Here is a 23,018-nt window from a genome sequence, read left to right on the forward strand (position 1 = left end):
GGAATAAACTTAAGAAGGAAAAAGATCTGTACATTGAAAACTATAAAATATTGCTCAATAAATTAAAGAAGGCACTGATAAATGAAAAGACATCCCAGGTTATGGATTGACATATTGCTAAGATATCAATACTACCCAAAGCGTTCTTCAGATTTAATGCAATCCACATCAAAATTCCAATGGCATTTTTTGCAGAAATAGAAAAATCCATCCTAAAATTCATATGAAATCTCAAAGAACCCCAAATAGCCAAAACATACTTGCAAAAGAAGAGAAAGTGGGAGGTCGCACACTTCCTGATTTCAAAAGTTACTACAAAGCTACAGCAATGAAAACAATAAAGTACTGGCATAAAGACCGTCCTACAGATCAACGGACTAGAATAGAGAACCCAGAAACAAACCCTCACATGTGTGGTCAATTGATTTTTGACATGGGTGCCAAGACTATTCAAGAGGGAAAGGACAGTCTTTTCAACAAATAGTGCCAGGAAAACTGGACGTCCACATGCAAAAGAATGAAATTGGACGCTTGCCTTACACCACAGACAAAATTAACTCAGAATAGATCAAAGACCTAAATGTGAAAACCAAAACTATAAACATAGGGGAAAACCTTCATGGCACTGGATTTGGCAGTGCTTTCTTAGATCGGACACCAACAGCACAGGCAACAAAAGACAAGATAGATAAATTGAGCTTCATCAAAATAAATAAAACCTTTTGTGTATCAAAAGATACCATCCACAGAGTAGAAAGGTGCTCTGTGGAATGGAAAAACTATCTGTGAATCGTATACTGATAAGGGGTTAATATTCAGAATATAGAGAGAACCCCTACAACTCTACCCCAAAAACCCCAATTCAAGACAGGCAAAGGACTTGAATGGACATTTCTCCAAGGAAGATACACACATGGCCAATAAGCACATGAAAAGACGCTCAATATCACTACTCATTAGGGAAATGCAAATCAAAGCCACAATAAGATACCACTTCAACCCATTATGATGGCTATTAGTTAAAAAAAAATAACCCTCAGAAAATAACAAATACTGATGAGAATCTGGAGAAATTAGAACCTTTGTCCCACTGCTGGTGGGAATGTCAAACAGTGTACCTGCTGTGGAAAACAGTATGGTGGATTCCTCAAAAAATTTTAACTGGAACTACCATATGATCTAGCCATTCCACTTATGGGTATTTGCCCAAAAGGAATTCAAAGCAGGGTCTCAAAGAGATATTTGCACACCCATGTTCATAGCAGCATTATTCACAATAGGTACAATGTGGTAGCAGACCAAGTGTCCACTGATGAATGAAAGGATAAGCAAAGTGTGGTATATCCATACGATGGAATATTATTCTGCCTTAAAAACAGGAAATCCTGCCATTTGCAATAACATGGATGAACCTGGAAAGCATTATGCTAAGGGAAATGAGCCAGTCACCAAAAGACAAATACTGTGATCCCGCTTATATTAAGTACCAGGAAGAGCTACATTCATAGAGACAGGAAGTAGAATGGTGGGTGCCAGGGGCTGGAGGAGGGGGGAGGGGGAAGTTAGTATTTAATGGGAACAGTTTCAGGTTTGCAACATGAATAAAAATGTGAATATACTTAATACCAGTGAACTATACACTTAAAAATGGTTAAGATGGGAGGGGGAGCCAAGATGGCGGAACAGCATGGAAGTTTTTTGTGTCTTGCATCCATGAAATACAGCCAGACCAACACTACACCATCCTGCACACCTAGAAAAATGATCTGAGGATTAACACAACAATCTGCACAACCTAAACCACAAAATTCAGCAGGTACCTGGCACAGAGAGGTGAACTTGGGGAGAGAGAAGCCGTGGAGGGCAGGGAGCCGCTTTTGCACACAGAGAGAGGATGGAGGCGGGGGAAGAGAATATGGGAAAAGCACCCTCCAAAAGCAGCTAAAGAGAAAGCAGAAAAGTGTAAACAGCCACAGGGACTGAACTAAGAGAGAAAAGAGAAAGAAGAGGGTTTCAATTCCATTAAGACTGTAACAGGGGGAGCGCAGAGTCTGAAACTCTGCAGCTCGATACCTGGCGGTGCTCTGGTGGGAAGGGCAAGTCCCCAGGAGCAGAGTGGGGTCCGGGAGGTTCTTGGGCCACACAGAGAAAAGCGGTTCCACTGCTGGAAGGACATTTGGTAGAGACTGTGAGGCCCCCTGGTCCCAGCAGACCCCAGAGAACAACCACATCACTGGTGCTGGAACAAGGTCGTTATGGGTGAAGCCCGGTGCCAGATGTGTGTTGTGATTTTCCATAATCCCTGAAACGCTGCTGCTACACTATCTCGCAAACTTTTTCTGGGGAGGGCTGGCACCTGGCCACACTGTCTGGGCACCAGCAGCAGGCACGGTCCCGCAAGCATTCCTGGGTGTGGCCGGCACCTGGCCATTGCTCGGTGAGATCCTCTGCAGAGGGAAGAAGCAGGTCAAAGCCGCAGTCCCTCAGAAGAAAGAGGATGAGAAAAACAGCCACATCTGAGACAAAACTCAGGAGAGGGGTGCTGCCTGGGGCTTGGTCACAGACTGTGAAAAAGCGGGATGGGGGCCATGGAGGGAAGCTGAAGACAAAGTACAGGTGCACGATTGCTGATCTGGGAGAACAGAGTCCCGATACTAGAGAATGGGTAGCTGGCTGACGCCATTTTCACCGCTCCCACGCATGAGCATACGCACCTACAAGCGCCACCACAATCCACCCCAGTAAACTAAGCAGCTCCATCTAGTGAAGAACAGAGCCATTACACTAAGCCCTGCCCAACTGGGCCAACCTCGCTCTTCAGGAACACAAGTCTCTCCACCTGCTTAGTTTACGAACTATAAAGTGCTTCATAGTTTGACTTCTAGATGAAAATGAAGTAATTGCAGTGGCATTTCAGTCTGTTACCAGTCCATCTATTCAATTTTCTTTCTTTTTCTTTCTTTTTCTTTTTTCTCTTTTTCCTTTCTTTTTCTTGAATACAGAAAGAGAAAAAAATCATTTTTATTTTCAATTTTTATTAAAAATATTTTTCTTTCATTTTTTTCTACTATAGGTTTTACTTTTGTGTAAATTTTTTCAAATTCTATTTTACTTCCATCATTTGATTTTAGTCTACTTCAGTGTATTCATTTTTTCAAATTTTCAAACAATTTCCTTATTCCCCCCTTTTTTCTCTAACCTATCAAGCCACTTTCAACACCCAGACCAAAACACACCTAGGAGCTATCATCATTTATTTGATTTTGTGTGTGTGTGTGTTTAATTTTTTAATTTTAATATTTTTTTAATTTCAATTTTTTTCTAACTCATTAATTCCTTTTCTCCCTTCAAAGTGACAAAATGAAGGAATTAACCCCAAAAGAAAGAGCAGGAAGAAACCATAACCAAGGACTTAACCAACACAGATACAAACAAGATGTCTGAACCAGAATTTAGAATCACGGTAATAAGAATACTAGCTAGAGTCGAAAATAGATTAGAATCCCTTTCTGCGGAGAGAAAAGAAGTAAAAGCTAGTCAGGATGAAATAAAAAATGCTATAACTGAGCTGCAATCTTGAATGGAGGCCACTGAGGCAAGGATGGATGAGACAGAACAGAGAAGTAGCAATACAGAGAACAAAATTATAGAGAATAATGAAGCAGAAAAAAAGAGGGAGATTAAAGCACGATTTAAGAATTAGAGAAATCAGTGACTCATTAAAAAGGAACAACATCAGAATCATAGGGGTCCCAGAAGAGGGGGAGAGAGAAATAGGGGTTGAAGGGTTATGTGGATAAATCATAGCGGAAAACTTTCCTAACCCGGGGAAAGACACAGTCATCAAAATCCAGGAAGCACAGAAGACTCCCATTAGATTCAACAAAAGCCAACCACCAATCAACGAGGCATATCATAGTCAAATTCACAAAATACTCAAGCAAGGAAAGAATCATGAAAGCAGCAAGGGGAAAAAAGTCCTTAACCTACAACGGAAGACAGATCAGGTTTGCAGCAGACCTATCCACAGAAACTTGGCAGTCCAGAAAAGAGTGGCAGGATATATTCAATGTGCTGAATCAGAAAAATATGTAGCCAAGAATTATTTACCCAGCAAGGCTGTCATTCAAAATAGAGGAGAGTGAAAAAGTTTCCCAAACAAAAATTAAAGGAGTTTGTGACCACTAAACCAGCCATGCAGGAAATTTTAAGGGGGACTCTCTAAGGGGAGAAAAGATGAAAAAAAAAACAACAAATAATTAAAGACCAAAAGCAACAAAGACTAGAAAGGACCAGAGAACACCACCAGAAACTCCAACTCTACAAGCAACATAATGACAATAAATTCATATCTTCCAGTACTCACTCTAAACATCAATGGACTAAATGCTCCAATCAAAAGACATAGGGTAACAGAATGGATAAGAAAACAAGATCCATCTATATGCTGTTTACAAGAGACCCACTTTAGACCTAAAGACACCTTCAGATTGAAAGTAAGGGGGTGGAGAACCATCTATCATGCTAATGGTCACCAAAAGAAAGCCAGAGTAGCCACACTTATATCAGACAATCTAGACTTTAAAATAAAGACTGTACCAAGAGATGCATAAGGGCATTATATCATAATCAAGGGGTCTATCCACCAAGAAGACCTAACAATTGTAAACATTTATGTTCCAAATGTGGGATAGCCTAAATATATAAATCAATTAATCACAAACATAAAGAAACTCATTGATAGTAACACCATAATAGTAGGGGACTTCAACATCCCACTCACAGTAATGGACAGATCATCTAATCAAAAAATCAACAAGGAAACAATGGCTTTGAATGACACACTGGAGCAGATGGACTTAACAGATATATTCAGAACATTTCACCCTAAAGCAGCAGAATATACATTCTTCTCCAGTGCCCATGGAACGTTCTCCAGAATAGACCACATACTAGGAAACAAAACAGCCCTCAACAAGTACAAAAAGATCGAGATATTTTCAGACCACAGCGCTATGAAACTTGAAATCAACCACAAGAAAAAATTTGGAAAGGTAACAAATACTTGGAGACTAAAGAACATCCTATTAAAGAATGAATGGGCTAACCAAGAAGTTAAAGAGGAAATTAACAAGTTCATGGAAGCCAATGAAAATGATTATACCACAACCCAAAACCTCTGGGACGCAGGAAAGGCAGTCATAAGAGGAAAGTATACAGCAATCCAGGCATTCCTAAAGAAGGAAGAAAGATCTCAGGTACACAACCTAACCTTACGCCTTAAAGAAGTGGAAAAAGAACAGCAAATAAAACCCTAAACCAGCAGAAGACAGGAAATAATAAAGATTAGAGCAGAAATTAATACTATCAAAACCAAAAACCAAACAAATAGTAGAACAAAGGAATGAAACCAGAAACTGGGTCTTTGAAAGAATTAACAAAATTGATAAACCACTAGCCAGTTTGATCAAAAAGAAAAAGGAAAGGACCCAAATAAATAAAATCAAGAATGAAAGAAGAGAGATCACAACCAACACAGCAGAAATAAAAACAATAATAAGAGAATATTATGAACAATTATACGCCAATAAAATGGGCAATCTGGAAGAAATGGACAAATTCCTAGAAACATATACACTACCAAAACTGAAACAGAAAGAAATAGAAAATTTGAACAGACCCATAACCAGTAAAGAAATCGAATTAGTAATCAACAATCTCCCAAAAAGCAAGAGTTCAGCGTCAGATGGCTTTCCAGAGGAATTCTACCATTTAAGGAAGAGTTAACACCTATTCTCTTGAAACTGTTCCAAAAAATAGAAATGGAAGGAAAACTTCCAAATCTTTCTATGAAGCCAGCATTACTTTGATTCTAAAACCAGACAGAGACCCCACTAAAAAGAAGAACTATAGACCAATTTCCCTGATGAACATGGATACAAATATCCTCAAGAAGATATTAACCAACCAGATCCAACAATACATTAAAAAAATTATTCACAATGACTGACCAAGTGGGATTTATACCTGGGATGCAGGGCTGGTTCACTATCTGCAAAACAATCAACATGATTCATCACATCAAAAAAAGAAGGACAAGAACCACATGATCCTCTCAACGGATGCAGAGAAAGCATTTGACAAAATACAGCATCCTTTCTTGATATAAACCCTCAAGAAAGTAGGGAAAGAAGGATGATACTTCGAGATAGTAAAAGCCATATATGAAAAACCCAATGCTAATATCCTCCTCAATGGGGAAAAACTGAGAGCTTTCCCCCTAAGGTCAGGAAGAAGACAGGGATGTCCACTCTCGCCACTGTTATTCAACATAGTACTGGAAGTCTTAGCCTCTGCAATCAAACAACACAAAGACATAAAAGACATCCAAATCGACCAGGAGGAAGTCAAACTTTCACTCTTCACAGATGACATGATACTCTATGTGGAAAATCCAAAAGATTCCACCAAAAAACTTCTAGAATTGATTCATGAATTCAGCAAAGTTGCAGGATACAAAATCAATGCACAGAAATCAGTTGCATTCCTACAATGAAGCAACAGAAAGAGTAATCAAGGAATCAATCCCATTTACAATTGAACCAAAACCCATAAAATACCTAGGAATAAATCTAACCAAAGAGGTGAAAAATCTATACACTGAAAACTATAGGAAGCTTATGAAAGAAACTGAAGAAGACACAAAAAAATGGAAGAAGATTCCCTGCTTCTGGATAGGAAGAACAAATATTGTTAAATGTCGATACTACCCAAAGCAATCTACATATTCAATGCAATCCCTATCAAAATGACACCAGCATTCCTCACAGAGCTAGAACAAACAATTCTAAAATTTGTATGGAACCAGAAAAGACCCCAAATAGCCAAAGCAATCTTGAAAAAGAAAACCAAAACAGGAGGCATCACCATCCCGGACTTCAAGCTATACTACAAAGCTTGAAGTAATCATCAAGACAGTATGGTACTGGCACAAGAACAGACACTCAGATCAATGGAACAGAATACAGAACCCAGAAATGGACCCAGAAATGCATGGCCAACTAATCTTTGACAAAGCAGGAGAGAATATCCAATGCAATAAAGACAGTCTCTTCAGCAAGTGGTGCTGGGAAAACGGGACAACGACATGCAAAAAAATAAACCTGGGCCACTTTCTTACACCATACACAAAAATAAACTCAAAATGGATGAGACCTAGATGTAAGACAGGAAGCCTTCAAAATCTTCGAGGAGAAAGCAGGCAAAAACCTCTTTGATCTTGGCTGCAGCAACTTCTTACTCAACCCATCTCCGGAGGCAAGAGAAACAAAAGCAAAAATGAACTACTGGGACCTCATCAAAATAAAAAGCTTCCAGACAGTGAAGGAAACAATCAGCAAAACTAAAAGGCAACTGACAGAATGGGAGAAGATATTTGCAAACGACATATCAGATAAAGGGTTAGTATCCAAAATCTATAACTTATCAAACTCAACACCCCAAAAACAAATAATCCAGTGAAGAAATGGGCAAAAGACATGAACAGACACTTCTCCAAAGCAGACATCCAGATGGCCAACTGACATATGAAAAAATGCTCAACATCACTCATCATCAGGGAAATACAAATGAAAACCACAATGAGTTACCACCTCACACCTGTCAGAATGGCTAACATTAACAACTCAGGCAACAACAGATGTTGGCAAGGATGCAGAGAAAGAGAATGTCTTTTGCATTGTTGGTGGGAAGGCAACTTGGTGCAGCCACTCTGGAAAACAGTATAGAGGTTCCTCAAAAAATTAAAAATAGAACTACCCTATGACCCAGCAATTGCACTACTAGATATTTATCCAAGGGATACAGGTATGCTTTTCCAAAGGGACACATGCACCCCAATGTTTATATCAGCACTGTCAACAATAGCCAAAATATGTAAAGAGCCCAAATGTCCATAGGCAATCAAAAAGAATGAAATCTTGCCATTTGCAACTACATGGATGGAACTAGAAGGTATTATGTTAATTGAAATTAGTCAGAGAAAGACAAGTATCATATGACTTCACTCATGAGGACTTTAATACACAGAACAGATGAACACAAGTGAAGGGAAGCAAATATAATATAAAAACAGGGAGGGGGACAAAACATAAGAGACTCTTAAATGTGGAGAACAAACAGAGGGTTACTGGAGGGGGTGTGGGATGAGGGATGGGCTAAATGGGTAAGGAGCATTAAGGAATCTGCTCCTAAAGTCATTGTTGCACTATATGCTAACTAATTTGGACGTAAATTTAAAAAATAAAATTAAATAAATAAATAAATAAATGGTTAAAGTGATAAATTTTCTGTTGTGCGTATTCTACCACAATTTTTTAATGGTTAAAAAGAAAAAAAAGCCAAACAAATCAGACACACTTGAAGGCTTGATCTAGTCTACCAGCCTGTGGTCTCTGAGCAGTTTTTTAAGCTTCTATCTGGAGGTTCAGGGGAATTAAGGTGGGGGGGTGTGGCCAGTCTGGGAACGTGTAACACTGGCAGGGCCTTGGGAGTGTGGAGGCCACTGCTCCAGGCACATCCACAAAAGGGGAGGGGAGCTATAGCATGTGGCCCAGGGCTATAGTTGCCAACATCAGGGAGGGTCATCCAGACCAGCCACGGTCTCTCTCCTGTTGCCAGACCAAGACCAGTGGCCTCTGTGGCTTGGGTCCTCCTGAGCACCGAGGACCTGGGCCCGTGTGCTCCCCACAAGGAGCACGGTGGGCTCCTGGTAAATACAGCTATCGCCATCTGACACTTATCAGTGCATAAGCCTCAAAAGACTCCCACCGCCCCCACAAGCCCAGGTTCCAACAGTGATAATGGCAGCCCCATTTCCTGAGTCAGTTTGCCAGCATGGTACAGGACTTCCTGAGATCATCACTTCGAATCCCCAATTCTGTGAGGTAGACACTATTATCATCCCCACTTTACAGGAAGAGAAATTGAGATTCCAAGAGATTAAGCCTTAGTTAAGGTGGCTTTTTTATATGCCCTTTTGGTCCCAAGATTATGGCCACAGGGATATCAGGGTCACCAAGGATAATTTGGAGGTTGCCAAGGACTTGGTTTAAAGTGTTTTCAAGTCTGACCGAGAACTCTGACATGGTTCAGAGTGGGGTGGGGTGAGGTGAAAGCCTTAGTTAAGCAGCTTGCTCAAGGTCACCTGACCACTAAGTGGTGGACCTAGGATTAAACTTGGGTCTGAGTGACCACCCCCACTACAGGGCCCTCAAACTCAACTACTAGGCTACCCTGCCTTTCAGGAAGAGCCACACCCAGAAGGCAAGTCTGGAAAAGGTTGGGAATAAGGCACCATGGCAGTGAGGCAGAGTGTCCCCCACTGATGGGCTTTTCTTCTTAGAGGAGGAGGAAGGTCAATCTGTGTCAAACCACAGTGAGGCAGACAGAAGACCAGAGCACACAGAAGTGATACCTCACGAGGCAATAGCACTTCACAGTTTATCACCCATTTTTCTGTCCAATCTCACAATTGATCTGTCCAATAACCATGAAGCAACATTGATTAGTCCCAGTTTAGAGAATGGTAAATGAAGGCTCGGAGAGGAAGTCACTTCCTACCGCCGCACAGCTAGCGAGTGGCACAGCCAGGACTAGAACCCTGTTTGTGTGGTTCCAAATCCAAAACTCTTCCCAGTAAAGATGGCGGTGCTGGCAGCAACAACCACAATACTGGATCATCTCATCAGGTGCTTTTATGTCCACTTGACAGATGAGGAAACTGAGGCGCAGAGTGGTAATTAACCAGCCCAAGGTCCCACAGCTGAAACTGAGTAGTGTCCAAAGTCAGGATTTGAACCTGGCTCCCGGCCCATGTGGTTGAACATAGCTCCACAGAGTCGGACCTTCCGAAGAGTAGCTCAGGGACCTGGAATTTCAGGTGCACCCCCTGAAGTTTTCAGAAAAGAGCTGGCAGTCAGAAGTTCAAGGATAAAGCCTGAGCAAAGACGGAGAACCATTCTGAATTCTCTCATTCATCCAGAGGGGCTGGGGATGGGAGAGGACAGGGGCTGGGGATATCTGCAGACCTGGGGGCACAAAGACCACAAAAAGGCCAAGATCCTTCACCTTCAACTTCCCCTCTAAAAAGTAAGCCAACTTTGCTAATGAAAGGGAAAAAATGGTTTTTTTTTTTAATTCATTTAAAGTCACAAAAAGCCACACATGGTTATGATTTCATTTACATGAAATGTTCAGGAAAGGCAAGTCCACACAAACAGAAAGCAGATCTGCGGTTGCCAGGGGTTGTGGGGGGAGGGGGAAGGGAGGGTGACTAGGCTTTTTTAGGGTGATGAAAATGTTCTGACATTGGATGATGGTGATGGTGGTATCACCATCTCAATATACTTAATATATTTAAATTGTGCACCTTAAAGGGGTGAATTGTATGGTATGTGAGTTATATTTCAGTAAACCTCTTTAAAAAAAAAAACTTATTTCAAAAATTAACTGCCTGGACAGTCTATCTTGGAGAAGGTCAAGGAAGGAAGAGCTGCGGATAAGCTCTTGCCACGGGCCAGGCGTGCCCTGTGGGGTGGGCCCTGGACGAGCCCCCAGTCCCACAGGGCTACCCAAGCTTTGATTCTGCCCCTATATCTTGCTCCTCCTGCCACAGTCCCTTTGCACAGACTATTCCCTTAGCTCAGAACCCCCTTCCTCTGCTTTGTGCCAGACCTTGGCTCCAGCACCACTTTCTCAAGGAGGCTGTCCCTGACCTCCCCGCCAGGCCCTGATGTCCCTCACAAAGGCCTCTGGTACAAGCCCTCATGCCCTGTGTGTGTACCCACCTGCAGAGCCCTTGTCGCTCTTCTAACTTCACATGGGTACATGTAACAAATGTCTGTCCTCCCTTAGACCATAGCCTCCACAGGACATCCCCAGTGGTTAGCCTGGTGCCCAGGGCACACCGCGCACTCAGCAAACAGCTGAGGGAGAGAGGCAGGCGGGCACCGAAGGAAGCAACAGTGACACAAAGCTAGTGTATCACTCTGCCTAGAAGAGCCCCTGAGAGTGAGGCAGACAGGCCCAGAGGCAGCAAACAACGGGGTCAGTGTATGAAGGAGACACAGGGCACTAGGGATGCCCCAAGGAGGCCCACCTAACCCAGCAAGGAACAAGTGGTCAGAACAGATAGTTCCGGAGAAGAGGATACATCCGTAAGCTGGGGGAAAAATCCTACATTAAAAAATGCATAGGGGCGCCTGGGTGGCTCAGTGGGTTAGGCATCTGACTCTTGATTTCAACTCAGGTCATGATCTCACGGTTCATGAGATCGAGCCCTGCATCAGGCTCCACGCTGACAGCATAGAGCCTACTCAGGATTCTCTTTCACTCTCTCTCTGCCCCTCCCCTGCTCCCTCTTTCTCCCTCCCTCTTTAAAAAATAAAAATTAAAAATGCATAAAAAGAATCTGCTGCTCCCTGGAACTGAGAACAAGTCACAGTATTCTGTGATGTCTCCCCAAGCAAAAGGTCCACATGGTGGGTAACCACAGAGTAAGAACTTGGCTCCAGCTGAAGGCGGGCCCGCCAACAGAGAGTCCTGGGCCCACAGCTCAGGGCACAGATCCAAGGCAGAGATGATGTAGAGAGAGGGTGGGGGGACCTTGGGGAAGTGGGAAAGTTCAGACAGACACAAAAGACAGACACTGGCCATGGGTGTGGGGAGCTGAACCTCTGGAAAGGGGCCTCGGGGTCCACGTGCAGGTGGGGAAGGAGGGCCCACGGTCAGTCCCACAGGGCATGCAGCCGAGGTCCCGAATGTCCTGACCAGCCGAGGAAGGAGACAGCACTCGCCAGCATAAACCTGAGGCCCTCCCTGGCTTCCAGAGTCTGAATGCTTCTCCTCCCACAGGCACTCACATCAGCCTCTCCTTTCCTACCAGTTTTCCCTGGGGTGACCACTGCAGTGACTTTTGTCCACTTGGACTGCCCAGTCCAAGGCACCGAATAAGGTGGGGTGGACTCGGCACCGGCCTGAGGGCTGGGAGCGACCCCGTACCTCCCTGCTTCCCTCACATCTACACACACAGCCTGTCACTCCTGGAGAGGCACGTCCTGGCCCCCCGGAACCACGAGGAATGGGGCACAAGGATGAGCAGGATGGGAGACCCAGGCCTCTGACTCTTGCCACCTTGCCCCCTCATGCATTCCTGAGCCGAGAGAGGAGACCCTATCTGTCCATCACGTCGGCCGCCCGGTGGGTTGGTTCCGGGCGGCCCACGCAGTGTCCTCTGATCTGCTCCACGGGGGGGAGTGGCCTCTGCCCATCCCATCCTCCCCAGGTACCTGATTCTGCAGCTGGGTGGATGTGGCTTGCTGGTCACTGTCTCGGAGGGCCAGCCTCTCCTGTAGGGCTGCCAGCTCCTCCTGTAGCCGGGCTTTCTCCTCCTGCAGCTGGGACATGGCCTCCACCATCCTATGCACCATGGGGGCTGCACCTGGCGGCCCCGCCAGGCTCGAGCACCTCCCGCTGCCAAAGAGCCGCCCACCTATGAGCAAAGTAGTGGCCGATCAGAAAGGACAGCAGAGGACCCACCCTGGATGAGGAGAGGGGGCCCGTCACGGCACGGCAGACCGTCAGGGACGGGGAGGGGATGCAAGCCAGCGGGGCGAGGGCTGGGGGCGGCAACGGCGTGGGTTGGCCGGGGCAGGCCCTGGAGGAAGCCGCTTCAGCGGGCAGCTTCTGGGAGACAGAATTGCCTGGATAAGGACTGAGGCAAGAGACGTTCGCCCTAGACTCCCTTCAAAGTATGTGTCCGAGGTCTGATGGGCGATACCCTCCCTGTGGCCAGGCCGCAAGGAATCGCAGCTGAGAAAGACATGCCTTCTGGCAACAGCTGATTAAGAGTCCGGGGTTCTCTCCCCAGAAAACACTATTCTTGGGGGAAAACGTGATTTCTTTAAACCCCAACCCCCCTCTAGAGTACAGAAGAGAGGCAGAGGCTCCCCAGCCTGTGCCCTGACCTCTGCAGGGAGTGGTCACCTGCACACAGAGAAGGGGCAAGGGGAGGGTGTGCGTGTGCAAGGGGCAGCCAGACCAGGACGCACAGAGACAGGCACAGCATGTGAGCAGGAACACAGCCAGGCCCGCTCTGGGGCCGATACCTGCGCTGAGCACAGGGACTGCACAGGCACAACAAAGTGATAAATACCAGCGGGAGAGGGTGGTACCTCAGCCTGAATCCTCCTCCTCCCACGGCCTTCCACTGTCCTGTCACCAGGAGCAGGAGAGAAACAGACAGACTGACAGAAGGACAAAGACAGAATCAAGGGCCACGATGTGACAATAGGGCTTGGGATGCCTGTCATAGCTTGCCTGGTGGATACCAAGAACGTTCATGGTCTCTGCAGGTGGGGAGCAGGGGGTGTGCAGGAGTGGGGTAGAGGAGAGGCTCTGAAGGCAGGAGATCTGCCTCTCCCCTTGGGCAGCCTGAACTGGGACCCAACCAAAGCCCCAGGAGGCAGAAAGAAGGGTCCAAGGTGTGACAAGTGGCACCTGCTGTCTCCAAGCCTCCAGTCTGAGGGCAGCCAGGCTTCGGGGCTCCCCCACGCTACATCCCAGGAGCCAGAGCCCTATGGGGCAGGACTGGAGGGCCCCCAGACTCTGCACCTGAAGTCACGCACCCTGCTGGCAGCTTCAACCCACCGGGAGGCAGCAAGTGCGCTCACTGAGACTTCAGAGAAGCCACAATAGAGTTTCCGGGCTGGGTGGGATGTCACAGCCCTGCTCCCAGGAGGGTAGACCCTGAGGGATCTCGGGCCCCACTCTCAAGAGGGCAAGTAAAGCACACATGGGCTGGCTTTTCCCTTCCTCACAATCCCTTGGAATAGCTTCGACTCGAGACCCTCTGGAGAGCTGGAGCAGGCTCAGTTACCGGTTGGCTAGTGGCCCTGGCAGTGTGGCCTGCATGTGACACAGCATGCATATCATACACAGTTGGCCAAGCTTCTGCTATCTGTTCTAGAGAGAGTGAGGTCAGGTGGATGCTTCCAGGCCCGCACACGGGGCTGCCATGAGCAGCATGTGACCAGCGTGGCCCTCAGCCCTTTGCAGACTGCCATGGTGTGGTGGGGAACACACCAGGGCTCTAGGGCCTGAGAGCTCGCTCTGCCACCTGGGAGATGGGGGTGTGGGGAGGGGGGGCTTGGGGTCTTCCTTTGTGAAGTGGGGACAATGGTCCCAGTGAGGCATCCTTGGGAAAGGAGCCTGGGATCCATGAAGGATGCATAGAAGTGAGTGAGCGTCATCCCACAGACCACAGGGCTGGAACAAGACACAGAATAGTCCTTCTCGTCCAGGACACTCGGAAGGTTCTGAGATGCCCTTGGAGTCCACACGGGGGTTCATCCTGACCCCAGCAGAGGGGCACAGCCAGGGGAGCTGAAACAGGGCCTAGAGAGCACTTGCTAGGGGAGAAAAGACCTTGAAGAAGCTAAGGGAAGGCCAGAGGAGGGAGGGAGAGGTGAGGTCAAAGAGGCACTTGGGGGCCAGGGAATGAATGGGACTTGGCCCTGAGAAGGCCACATGCCTCTCAGTGGGTCGGATGTCAGTGCAAGTTTTAAAAGAGAGCATGCCTCAGAGACCCTGCCTGCTCACTGTGCCTTACGCTCAGGAAGATGGAAGTCTGGCCCCAGCCCCACTGACAAGGCTTAGTCCACCCCCTTGACAGAAACTGGTCTCTCTCTTCTCCACGAACTGGGAGAGCCGATCTGACTGGCTGGACAGCTCACCCCTTCCCAAGTCCTGTCTGCCCACACCTCAGCCAGACCCCAACACCTGTCCCTGAATACCAGACAGGCGGCTGCAGCTCTGGGACAACCCCAGAGAAGGGAGTGGCTCCTTCCACCACACAGCAAGTTCAGAAACACAGATCGACCCCTGGTGACGGGAGGAAGAGAACAGGGGAAAGACCAGCTGCTTTTTCTCCACACAGTCTTGGCCTTCCTTTTGGGCTCCTGAGGATGCTTTTTCCCCAATTACTGAGCTCAGGTTTCCCTGAGCTAGAGAAGCCCCACAAAGGGGGTCCATAGAATCTTCCAGAACCAGTCATCCTGGTCAGAGAAGAATGGAGCCACCGGCTCCTCGACCCTGGCCTTGAGGGAGCAGAGCAAAGCCCTGTCCTAGAGCCTCTGGGTCCCTGACGCATCCACAGATAAAGGGGATGGGGTCAGGCTTCTCTCCACAGGCCGTGGCGTCTTTGAGGCTGCCACCCTTGGCCTGCTTTTGACAAGCACTGGGGAAAAGACAAAAAGCAGGGAAACTCAACCCCAGCCCACACGGGCCAAAGCCTCTTATCACTGGTGGGGCCCTGCGGGCAGTGGGAGGAGGGTATCCCTGGAGTGGGATGGGCAGGCCGGGGTCTCTGAGTTCCACGTCAAGGTGGCCAGGAATTGGCTGGGCCACCTCCAGGTGAGGAGGACAGGGTGTGAGGACAGTCCAAATGCCACAGCAGCCTCCCTGCCAGTGCCAGCTTTAGCGAGGGCTATTCCAGGTTGGCGGGCAGACCTCCTTTACCTGTTTTCTCTACATTCATGGCGCCACCAGCTTCCTGGGCCTCCCGGTCCCGCCTGGGGCCCGGCGCCTGCCTCTTCAGGAGCTTCTCTTCTTTCGTCCCCTGACTCTTGTTCTCGCACCCCTTGTCCAGCAGGGCTTGCTGCCAAGACACAACCAGAATCCTCACGTGAAGGGGACTACAGGCGGGAGGGGACCCCCTTGAGCCTGCGGATGGTGTGCTCCTGGAGCTGGGAGCATCCCGGGCACAGGGACCCAGCCCTCGCTGTGTGAGTGGGTGAGGACAATGAGGCCCGGGGTCTGGAAGGAAATGTGCCCAGATGCCACGACAGGACAGTGGCAGTGCATTCTCTTGGCCCCCATTCGGCAGCCAGCTATCTGCACCGGCAAAGAAGGTTCTGGGGCACTTAGAAGTTCTCAGGTGAAGCTCACTGGGCTGTCCCTGCAGGCTCTGTGGGGCGGGAGTCACCAGTGCAGCAGCCTACTTGCTGCGGGCCCACAGCCCCACCATTCGCAGGGCTGTCCAGCCCCACCAGGCACACGGCAATCTCAGGGCAACACCCCCCGCGATGTCAGCTGCCCCCAGCTCGAGACTGCCAAGAGGGGGCACACAAGTCTGCACAAGCAGGGGAAGCCCATGCCCCCCATCTCCTGGTCAAGGAGAAACCGAGGCCAAGAAGGAGGAACAGACAGGTGGACAGGCAGGGAGAGAGAGAAGGGAGGGGCAGAAAGAGTCATCTGGAGACGATCACCTGCAGCTCACACAGAAAGACATCCAAAGCAAGCCGCAGAACCGCATGCAAAGTGCAATCCCATTTGAGGATAAGAGAAATAAAACAGGCCTTGAAAAAAATCTGGGGAACTGTATAAACAATGGTTGTCTCTGGCAGGTCAGGTGACGCAGCAACTAGGAGGAGAAACGTGCATCATTTAAACTTTTGGGGGAGTAAAAAGAAACTAAGAGAATGTGGGGGAAAAGGGCAAAGAGTCCTTACATTTCACTTTGAACCCATTTTTAGCCTTATAACCATCTACAGTGTCCTGTTTTGTTTTTTTAATGTCAATAGAAATTATCTGGGAAGGGGCATTACAGACACATTTTTTTTTTTTGAGTTTTATTTATTTAAGTCATCTACACCCAACAGGGAGCTCGAACTCACAACTCCAAGATCAAGAATTGCACGCTCATGCGACTGAGAGCCAGCCGGGTGCCCCTACAGACACGTTTTTGGTGTCTTTGTGCCCACTGTATTGGAAACAAAAGACAAACGTTCTGTCTAAAAGAACGTTCTGAGTCCAGAGTCGGCAAGAGCTGGGTGTGAAACATGGCTGCGCCTCAGGTGAGCTGTGTGGCTCTGGGCAAGTTACTCACCTTCTCTGAAGCTTCATTTCCCCCATTCCTACAAGAGAAACAGTACTAGCCCCCTGATGCCACTGGTGTGAAGGGGAACTGCAGGAACTGTGCAAAGTACTCAAAGCCTCTGGCACACAGAAAGGGCTCGATATCAGGTAGCCACTAGCATTGTACTTTTTCTGCACTCTTCCTTTTTTTTTTTTTAACTTTTGTAACCCCGAATCCAATGAACAGAATGGAAAAGAGGAAAAGAGCAACATCAGCAGCCTCGTTCACCGTCTCTGACTCCCTCTCTCTCGACCTCACCTTCTACTTGAGAAGGGAGGGTGGCGAGCACAGTCTCTCATATGTAGGAAAATTCCCGCCCGCCCCCCCCCCCCGACTTTATTTTGTCCCCACCCTTTGACCAACTGCCACACCATCACGAGCAGGCTTGTCAGCGGTGGCGGCAATGGCAGCAGCTGGAAGTTTCCAATTGCCGACCAGAGCAAAGGTCACACTATTTCTGGCCTGGTGGCCAAGCCACAGGAAGGGCAGCTGGGACGCCGGGGGGGTTGGGGATTTCTGCAGCACCTTCAGAGGGAGCATCTCAGGTTTTAACTACTTGAGAGGCTGGGGCAGGGGGGAGGTTCACTAAGCCTACCTGCTCACCTCACAGTGCCCGGGTCCCTCCTTCAGCCCCACATCCCTGTCCTCGAAGCAAACTATAAACACAATGGAGCTTCATGGGGGCCCAGAAGGACACCAACATCGAAACTGGTTGCTTACAGGAGCTCCTCACAGATTCTCAGCAGATCTGCTGACCCCAGGACTCAGCAGCAACCACAACCCAACACCCCATAATCAAAATTCAAGAACAGAGCCACCGCCCAACTCAAGGCAGCCGGTTTCTGACCACCTCCCGATTTAACTACCAATGGCTCAACTCAGAGGAAAAACAAATGGCTTCTCCAGTTTCTTTAACTGTTCCCACACCAGACCTGCTTTTCTTGCAGACCTTAACATAAAAGAAGGACTGTTTGGTTCGGTTTGCAGATGAACCACACAAGAAGGGCCAAGAAAAGCCTTGAAGCCCAAGACTGCTCCTGAAGCCACATCAAGCTTCGGGCCACATTCAGATCAGGACTTGGGGCCACACGCCGCCCAGGCCCAGGACTTTCATCTGCATGAGGGAGGATATGCCCTCAAAGGGCACCTGGGTTTCCCCTCCCTCCTGCCCCCCATGTGCCCATGTCCCTTCAAAGTGAGCCCTCTTGTGTGCAATCTTTCTTGGGCAGGGAGCTTTGTAACCCGCCCAAGTGACTCTGGTCATTCATCCTCCATCACTGTGTCAATGGTCCTTGTCCAGTTTGCATTCATACACTTGTGATCACTTGATTATTTTGTGGCAGGCTGTCAGGCTGCCAGGCTGTCAGGTCTATTTCTCCGCTAGGTTATGGGCCAGCACCTAGCGCAGAACCTGGCACAGAAGAGGCACTTCATAAATATCTGTATTCTTTTAAAAAGTGCAGTGCCTGTGCCATCCTTAAATTATTCAAAGCCACAGTTGTGAGAATGCATCGATATTTAAGTAGCTCATTGCAACCAGAAATAATACAGAGCACCAGTTAGATAACCTATGGTAAACCCTGAAGTAGAATATTATGAAGCAGTTCAAAAGAATGGGTAGTTCTCTGTATACTGACATGCATGAAGAAATCACCAGATTTCCTGTCGAGGGAAAGAGCTAGTCACAAAATAATTTGTAAAAATAAATAATAAAATTGTATAAACATAATTAAGTGATTATATAGGAAAGATACACAAACACCAAACTCTTAATAGTGGATTTCTCAAAAGATGCAGGACTGGAAAAAACATTCAGCTTCGAGATGTTATATCCCTGTGTGAATTCTTTTATACCATACGTTATCGAGCACGTCATGCTTAGCTATTCAGATCCCCGCTTGCTGTGGGAGCAGTAGCAAGTTACATAACCTCTCTGGGCCTCCATTACTTCATCCATACACCTCCAATAAAACAGTAGCTGTGTCTTGAGACTGTTACGAGGACCATGAGTACTAATGTGAGCTATATAATACATGGCACCGGTGCCTGGTTCAAAACCAGTGTTCCATAAATAGCAGCTATTATTACTATCATTATGTATGATCTCTACAACCAAATATACAAATATATATAAAATTTGTCTTTTGAAAGTCAGTTGGTGATAACTGCGAGAGAAAAGAATCCAAGTTTTGGCAAAGTCCTCTGTCTGGCTTTGGATCCTCACGTTAAATAGGAAATACACGTATTGCCCCACGGACAAACATGCTGAGTAGGAATTAACGGCTACCCCAAAACCTGCCTGTTTTCCTAAGAGCTCCTCAGCGAAGGCCCCGCAGTTCTCACTTTAACGCCTCAGCCAGGGTGTGGCTGAAAGCTTTCTGTCATCTACTCTGCGATTTTCCCTGAGATAACCCAGTAAAGCAAACTGCTCCATCAGGGCTCTGCGTGCTGTGAGAAGCTTACCAAGGCAGGTCCCCGGCTCTCTCTCAGTGCTCGCTTCCCCAGAGAGCCTGCTGGGGACCCCGCTGCTGGGAGCTCAGGGGGCGAAGACACATCAGCCTGGCTTGGGCCCTCACCTTCCCGAAGGCCCCAGTGCTTACCTGCACGGTCAGGTAGAGCCTGTGGGGGCTCCCAGGGCCGGCCCAGTCCACACTGAGGGCCCGGCACTGAGCTAGGGCCGGGCGAGCTGCGCTTCGGGCACTGGAGTCCTCGTCACCGCTGACTGGGGTATCTTTTCCACGCCCTGTTCCGGGACAGAGAGTATGGGTAAGATGCTAGGCCCCTGGCTGAAGACCGCTGGCCAGGGCCCTGGCTGAGTTCTGCTTCCCCACACTCCGGGCCGGCCCAGGCGCGGCCAGCAGGGACTCACACGCCCTCACACGCCTGACCTACTCAGAGGGAAGGCCTGGCACCAGGCAGGGGCTGTGCTCCTTTCTTCCCAAAAGCCACCCCAAGCTTCTCCTCAGGAAGGCACCCAAGGCCTCCGGGGCAGGAGGGGTGCTTCCCGCCCTCCACAGTGGATTTTGGGGCTGGCGCTCGTTCATGAACACCCTCTACAGAGAGCAGCAAAGGGAAGCCGACACCAACCTGGCTGTGCCAACCTTCACAGGAGGTGCACCCCAGGGCTGTGGTTTTATTACCAAGGCTGCCTCTAGGTGGCAATTTCTCCCCTGCCTTCATAAAGACCAACCCCACACCGGGTGGCCTGGTCCCTGCAGCCTCCAAAAGCATCTTCGGGACCAGCTAAAGCACATCCCCTTGAGCCTCTGACACACTGCCTCCCTCACTGGATGGGGGAAAGAGCTGAGTGGGGTATGGGTATCCCATGCACCCCACCTCAACCCCCCACCACAGCTCGTGAGGTGGGATGAGATGGGAAAGTGGGTGCACCTCACAGGGGCAAGCTGCAGAGCCACCGCGCCGGGGGGTAATGATATCCTGGGCCAGGCGCTTCCGAGACCTTAATGCCCTTCCCGATCCTCAGTTTCTTTGTCAAGAATATGGGGATAAGGAACCAAGCTCATAGTCCCGTGGCGAGGGTTAAACGGAATGACACATGTAAAACGCTCACTCTGTGCCAGGTACACAGAAAGTGGCCACAAATGCAGGCCGTCAGGACCACAACTGAGAAGGGTTAATAACATGCCCAGGGTCACGCTGACCCAGTATTCCAGTCCCATGTGCTGACCCACCACCCTCTGTTTGACTATCCCTCTGAAGGTAGTGATAAGAGTGGGGGTGGAGACAGAGGGGCTGGGGAGGGCAGGGAAGGGGGGGAACCAAGCTGGCTAGAACCCTACTCAGTAGCAGGCACTCTGCTTAGCATTTCACACACAGGATTTCATTTGACCTTTGTCTTAAATTTTCAAAGTGGCTAAGTCTGTATCTTCATAATACTCATTTATAGGCATGCGTGCGCACATACACAAGATTGGAAGGAACTATATAAAATGTTCACTAACGATCTTGTAGGTAATTTTTATTTTCTTTTTTATACTTTTTCTGGGGTCTTCTGTGTTCTTGATTTTTCAAGGGTTTTTTTTAGTGTTCTAAGGAACCTGTTTTCGTCTTTTGCTTCTTGTTTTCTTTTTGCTCTTTTCTTTTTTTCTTTTTTTTTTTAACCAGAAAAGCAACACTCATTCATATTATATTTGTAATCCTTAGGACAACCTTGTGGAGTACATCTTCATCCCCTTCCAGACAATTGAGGCTATCTGACCCAAGAGCCCAAGCTTTTTCCAGAGACCCCCCCCCCCCCGGGGCCATCCCCAGCCTCACCGTCCCCTACAGAGAAACTCTGGAGAGTATCACTCTGGCTGCCATCAGTGGCACAAATGTGGTGGGAGAGAGGGAACTGAACAGGAGTTTGCTGTGTGCCCTCTCTGGGCCTCAGTTTCCCCTTCTGTACATCAGAGGGTTTGGATCTGATGGCCCAGAGGGAATTTGCTAGTTCAGACAGGCTGGTAATCTAACCCCCTTCCTCTGGGGGTCAGAACAACAGACAGCAAGCCTCTGAAGACATCTGGACTGAAGACCCCTCTGTCCCTCCACACTTCCAGGATGACTTGCCCCAGCTCAGCTCAGGAGACAGTCATGGGGCAGTGCGCCAGACCCAATGATCCAGTCCGCATTGGAAATCAGAGGTGCTGCTCACTTATTGGTGTGTGAGGCACCAGGGGACATGACCCAGAAAGAAGGACACTCCCCCAAGGGGCAGCAGGGGTCCAGACTCAAACTCCTTCACTGCCCACTTGCTGTCGGGGCCCCAACAGGATCCGCCCCAGATGGCACCTGAAACCCAGCGCATGGCACCCAAACTCCGCGGGGCCACGCTCCGGCGCGGCTTCGGTCCGCTCCTCACGTCCCCCGCGGGCGGGCCGGCCGCGATCAGGTGTCAGTGCCGCGCCAGGCACCGGGCTGCCACTTCACCTACCTTGTTTACCAGCTGCGGGCAGAAACCGGAGCGAGACCGCAAGCGCTCGGCCAAGGACCAAGGACCGGCCGCCCGCGCAGCGCCCCGACCCGGCTGGCCGGAGATCGCGTGGTTTGGGCGGCGTTGTCCCCCGACTCCAGCGACCGCGTTGAAGTTTAACTCGGCGTCCTGGACCTCTCTTTACAGGCGGGCGCGGGGCAGGAGCGCCGGCGAGATTGACGCCCCGACTCCGACTCCGCGCCGGCCCGCGGGCTGCCGGGCACCCTGTAATTACCTGACAGCTCTGACTGAGCCTAGGAACTTGCGAGAAAGCCCGGCCTCATCGCTGCTATCTAGAGGAAGGAAGGGAAATAAAGAGGCATTTTAAAAATGCGGACTCACCAGTTCTCAACCTCCCCGGGCCGGTGTGTGGGAAAGGGCGGGCGGCCGGGCTGGCGGGGGCGGGGCGAGCCATCCCGGGCTCGGGCTCCCGGGCCCGGCCCACTCTCCACAGGCCGCGCAGCGAGGGCGTGGCTCCCAGGTTCCACGGCCGGCGAGACGGGACCATGGCCCGGGGCTCAGCGGCCTCGTCGTCGGGGCGCCGGGCAGCCTGCGGACAGAACAGGGGAGGCGAGACTAAGCGGGCTGGCCGGCACCCCGCGGGGGGCGGGGGGACAGATCGGAGCCCGCCATCCGCAACAGGGTCACCTGTTACCCAGAAGGGCAGCCCCGACTGCAATTCCACCCCCGACCCCTCCCGCCATCCCACTCCAAAGATCCCCAGGGCTTGTGGGACAAAATAGACAGAACACGGCACCATTTCGGGGTGGTTTTTTTTCCAAGTAGGAGGCTCAGAAGTGGTTGAGGAGCCCGTCAGGTGTGTCTGCGGCACACTGTGGAGACCTCACATCTCAGCCCCTCCACGGGAAGCCTGGCAGCCTCCGCACCAGGTCACAGCCCCACAGGGAGGAAGCAAAAATCAACAGCATCTCCATAAACGTAATCAGACCAGGCCTGACTGTGGCCAGTGACAAGCTAAGCTTATATATATCAAATTCTTTTACAGTCCACTCAGTCATGTATTCAACTAGCCTTCACTCTGTGGCTACAACTTGGCAGGCAGTAAGAGGC

At 49.1% G+C, this 23,018-nt stretch overlaps 1 protein-coding gene across 8 annotated transcripts in view; it reads right to left on the reverse strand.

The window, feature by feature from the left end:
* The window catches only part of KIFC3 (kinesin family member C3), a 77,664-nt gene that overhangs the window by 16,522 nt on the left and 38,124 nt on the right, over positions 1–23,018 (reverse strand). For 3 of the 8 annotated variants that reach the window (XM_040498136.1, XM_040498137.1, XM_040498140.1), the window contains 4 exons: positions 22,290–22,497; positions 19,576–19,718; positions 15,577–15,715; positions 12,348–12,550 (listed from right to left, as the gene is read on the reverse strand). In XM_040498136.1, coding sequence (XP_040354070.1) covers positions 12,348–12,550; positions 15,577–15,715; positions 19,576–19,718; positions 22,290–22,497 — 693 coding nt within the window. Of the gene's footprint in view, positions 1–12,347; positions 12,551–13,232; positions 15,175–15,576; positions 15,716–19,575; positions 19,719–21,908; positions 22,214–22,289; positions 22,498–23,018 lie in introns of those variants that run through there. The other 5 variants (XM_040498139.1, XM_040498146.1, XM_040498141.1 and 2 more) reach the window with 4 other exon arrangements.

The sequence above is a fragment of the Herpailurus yagouaroundi genome, unplaced genomic scaffold (genome assembly GCF_014898765.1).
Source record: "Herpailurus yagouaroundi ecotype Mexico unplaced genomic scaffold, PumYag 190, whole genome shotgun sequence".
Classification (NCBI taxonomy): domain Eukaryota; kingdom Metazoa; phylum Chordata; class Mammalia; order Carnivora; family Felidae; genus Herpailurus; species Herpailurus yagouaroundi.